This window comes from Trachurus japonicus, chromosome 5 (genome assembly GCF_045865225.1).
Source record: "Trachurus japonicus isolate A0001 chromosome 5, Traja_1.0".
NCBI classification, from domain to species: domain Eukaryota; kingdom Metazoa; phylum Chordata; class Actinopteri; order Carangiformes; family Carangidae; genus Trachurus; species Trachurus japonicus.
Window position 1 is genome coordinate 5171072 of NC_140911.1, and position 3930 is coordinate 5175001.

The window sequence follows — 3930 nt, forward strand, 5'->3', positions numbered from 1 at the left end:
TTCATTTAGAAAAAAATATAGTAATTCATTGATGTGAAAAATAAGAAATGTACTCTTACTCTTACTTTTACTTAAAGTAAATTTAAAAGCATGTACTTCTGGATACTTAAGTACCTTTTAAAAGCAAGTACTTTTTTACTCTTACTCGAGTAACATGTCGACTGAGCTACTTTTACTTGTAACAGAGTAAATTTTGACCAGTAGTATTTGTACTCAAGTACTGGGGTCAAGTACTCTGTCCATCTCTGGTTAGCTGAGCGCTAAAGCGGAAGTTAGCCGGCTAGCTCGGTGTAGCATTAGCTCGGCTGAAGTCAGTGCGCCCACCTCCGGTTTCTTCCCAAATCCGAATACAAATAGTGCACCGGCTGTACAGCCCTAACCGATACCCAGCCCTAGTTGTCACGCACACACACACACTTTCACACATGCAAACACACACATGGGACCGGCATCACTCCCTCACTGCCTCTGTTGTGAGACAGCGGTCGGTGCCGTCGCTAGCCTCTACTCGCGGCTTGCGGCTCTTCCTCTGGCCGCCGCCGTCCACCCAGGAGTTCTGGATGACGGTGCCGCCGCTGACGGCCGGGTCGACCTGCAGCAGCGACACCACCCGCTTCTTCACGCGAGTCTTGAGGGCACGGCGCAGCTTCTGTCTGGTGAAGGCGTACAGCAGCGGGTGGAAGATGGTCGTCCCGTACGCCATCGCCAGGAAGCAGAGGCGCAGTCGCACCAGGCCGTCGCTGGGGCCGAGGCTCAGGATCAGCACGTTGACGGCCGACAGCGGCGCCCAGCAGCCCAGGAAGCTGGAGATGATGATCAGCGACATCTTCAGCACGCGGCGCTGGCGTTCCCTGCGGTCTCTGTGTCGCCGCACCGCACGCCTCAGCGCGATGATGGCCGACACCGAGGCCTGGACGCCCATGGAGGAGGCGGCTGGCGGCGGCGGGGTTGGAGAAGCCGGAGTGGTGGCGATGGGCGTGGTGGCGGCGGTGCTGACCGTAGTGACCGTCGTCGCTCCGCTGTCGGACATCGCCGCCGCCTGGGGAACGACAGCGACGGAGGAGGAGGAGATCTGCAGCGGCGGCGATGTGGGCGTCGTCGGCGTCGGCGACGTTGGGATGAGAGGAGGATGGCTGAGGTTCTGGTTCTGGTTGGAGGACACGACCTCGTCCGTGGGAAGGCTCAGCTCCTTCCTCTTCTTCTTCCTCAGCCGCCGCCTGCAGCGTATCGCACAGGTCGTCGTGGAGTCGTCGTCGTCGTCCGTCTTCTTCTTCTTCTTCCGCGTCGTCCTCATCATGTGCGAGCCGATGCGGATGTTGAGCGCCTGTAGAATCCGGGAGTAGGTGAACAACATGACGGCCACGGCGATGAAGAAGCACGGCACCTGGCAAAGACAGAATACAGATACAGAATATGGAATCGGCAGCTGAGAAAGTTGAAGGGATACGCCAACATTTTCTTTTTTTATGTGTCTTGCCTCACTCCCGAGTCCATGACCAGCAGATAGACACCATCCTTTCCACTGTGCGTGCAGTAACAAGGGAGATAGAGCCGTATCGCCCGTAGTTAGCTTAGCTCAAACGCTGGAAGTGTATAGGTAGTGTTAGCCTGCCTCCACCTAAAGTCATCAGAGAAACTCTTCAGCAACTCTAAACGGAAACCGGCGGTCAAAACGGAGGGTTCAAGCAAAGACGCTTTATTTTGGTTCAAGCTAGCTACATCGAGGGTAGGTTAGCTTCCTGTTTCAAAGTAAAAGCACAAATTCTATCGTCATGGTTTTCTGTATGTAAAGGGCAACGGGTGTTTTATTTTGTGAAAGTAACCGGAAGTGCGTTGGTCACAACGGCTAGCTTGAGTAGCGCCAAATTCGTCCAAACAAAATTGTAAACAGCTGGTATTTAGACAAATGAACGACACACTGCTGATCTAAACGGCTACTTTCTCACCTAAACATGTCTGAAATGTGGATAAAGTGATATATTTACAGAGTTTAGAGCTAAAATGAAACCAGCTTCTGACTGCTGATTTCGGCTCGGGTAGGAGGCAGGCTAACACTACTCATACACTTCCAGCGTTTGAGCTAAGCTAATTACGGGCGATACGGCTCTATCTCCCTTGTTACTGCACGCACAGTTGAAAGGATGGTGTCTATCTGCTGGTCATGGACTCGGGAGTGAGGCAAGACACGAAAAAAAATGTTGGCATATCCCTTTAAAGCTCTGTTTTGAGGCTATGTATTTGAATGCATTTGAGAATGTATATTTACAATGTGTGTATTCTATTTTATTTTATTGACATGACATGACATGACAGGGGGAGGAGTAAGGAGTATGGACGAATGAAAATGAAATTAAATAAAATTGATCACAAAGAAGCAGCACAGCACCTGGAGCAGCAGGTGGTAATACATGGCGAGACCGGTGTAGTAGCCCTGCCCCCCCACACACAGCAGGGTCCGGTTCTGCCACGCCGGGGGCAGTTGATGTGACGAGGGAGGGTGAGTGGAGGGTAACAAAGATGGCGAGAGCGAGGAGAAAACAGGCGTCTCCCCAGTGGCGAGCTCAGAGTCGTTGCTGCTCTTCCTCTCCAGCTCCTCATCCTCGCCACCATTGTCCTCCGCCCGCGAAGACGAGGAAGAGGAGGAGAAGAAGTCTCCCTCGAGGAAGGGCAGGAAGAAGACGGCCAGCGACACGGCCCACACGGCGGCCAGCAGCAGCGCAGCTCGCCGCGGCGTCAGCAGGCGGCTCGCCGGGCGCACCGAGATGTCGTAGCGGTCCAGACTGATCACCAGCACGTTGACGGCCGTGGCCACGCTGGTGAAGGTGACGCACGCCTCGTGGAAGCAGCACAGCGTCGCCAAGCTGCCGATGCTGTCGCCCGGCAACAGGATGACGGCCACGGTCAGCGGCAGACACAGCACGCACACCAGGATGTCGAGCACGTGCAGGTTGACGGTGACCAGGTTGCTGACGGAGTCGACCAGGTTGGACTGGGCGCAGTAGAGCACCAGGACGGTGAGGTTGCTGCTGAAGCCCAGGACCAGCTCCAGCAGCAGCACGGCCGTTAGCGACGCCTGGAAGCCCAGCGGATACGGCGAGCTCCAGCCGTCCGCCGCCGCCGCCTCGCCATCCAGCAGCCCTACCCCTCCCCCGCCCCCAAGTTGACCATCGCTGGTCTCCAGGAGATCACGATAGCCTTCGGTCTCCATTGACGACGACGCGGCTCTCCTTCACACATAGCAACAACACCGGCGGCCGCACCGCCACCAGACCATGCTCTCTTGCTCTCTCTGCCTCCTCCTCGCCTTCCTTCTCCAACCGGGGGACAGATGAGACAGAAGCAGCGAGGACGTCACGTCGGCCAGATCGGTGCTTGATTCTGTACCAGAGAAGAGACACAGAGACAGAGACAGAGAGAGAGGCAGATTATGGTTTTATCCAATTGCAACAACACACTCAAATGACATGCTAGTCCAAACCGAATGAAAATGCGCCATATAAACAGCTCAGTCAGAATAAACAGGCCCAAACCTCGGTTTCAGAGAGTTGGAATAAACCCTTTCTTAAACCACCTCAAGGAAATTTCAATCGAACCACGATTGAAATTTCCTTGAGATAACTATGACCTGGATGAATGAGAATATCCACAGGCTTTTCTTAAACCAAAAGGACTGAAAATTGTGTCATGTAAACGGTGAAACTGAATGTTGTCATGGTTCTGTTATTTCTGCTCCATGTTGACGTAAATGTGTAGCGACGTCTCTTCACTTGCAGATGTTTGAATGAAAGAGTCAAAACTATAAACAACTACTGAAAATTAAAATCCAACTGGACTGAACCCGCGGGTGTTGAAGCCCAGACTCAACGCGGCTCACTAGCATTAATTCTCGGCCAGAACCCGACTAGACTAGAAGGGAAAACGACTCAAGTC

General features: G+C 53.4%; 1 protein-coding gene across 1 annotated transcript; it reads right to left on the reverse strand.

The window, feature by feature from the left end:
• Positions 1-410: 410 nt before the first annotated feature.
• On the reverse strand, positions 411-3208 carry LOC146986870 (G protein-coupled receptor 22). The gene is made up of 2 exons (XM_085777981.1): positions 2387-3208; positions 411-1384 (listed from the first exon to the last, which is right to left on the reverse strand). Exons 1-2 carry the CDS (start codon positions 3206-3208, stop codon positions 452-454), a joined length of 1755 nt encoding a protein of 584 aa, XP_085634107.1. The 3' UTR covers positions 411-451.
• Between the last annotated feature and the right edge of the window lie 722 nt (positions 3209-3930).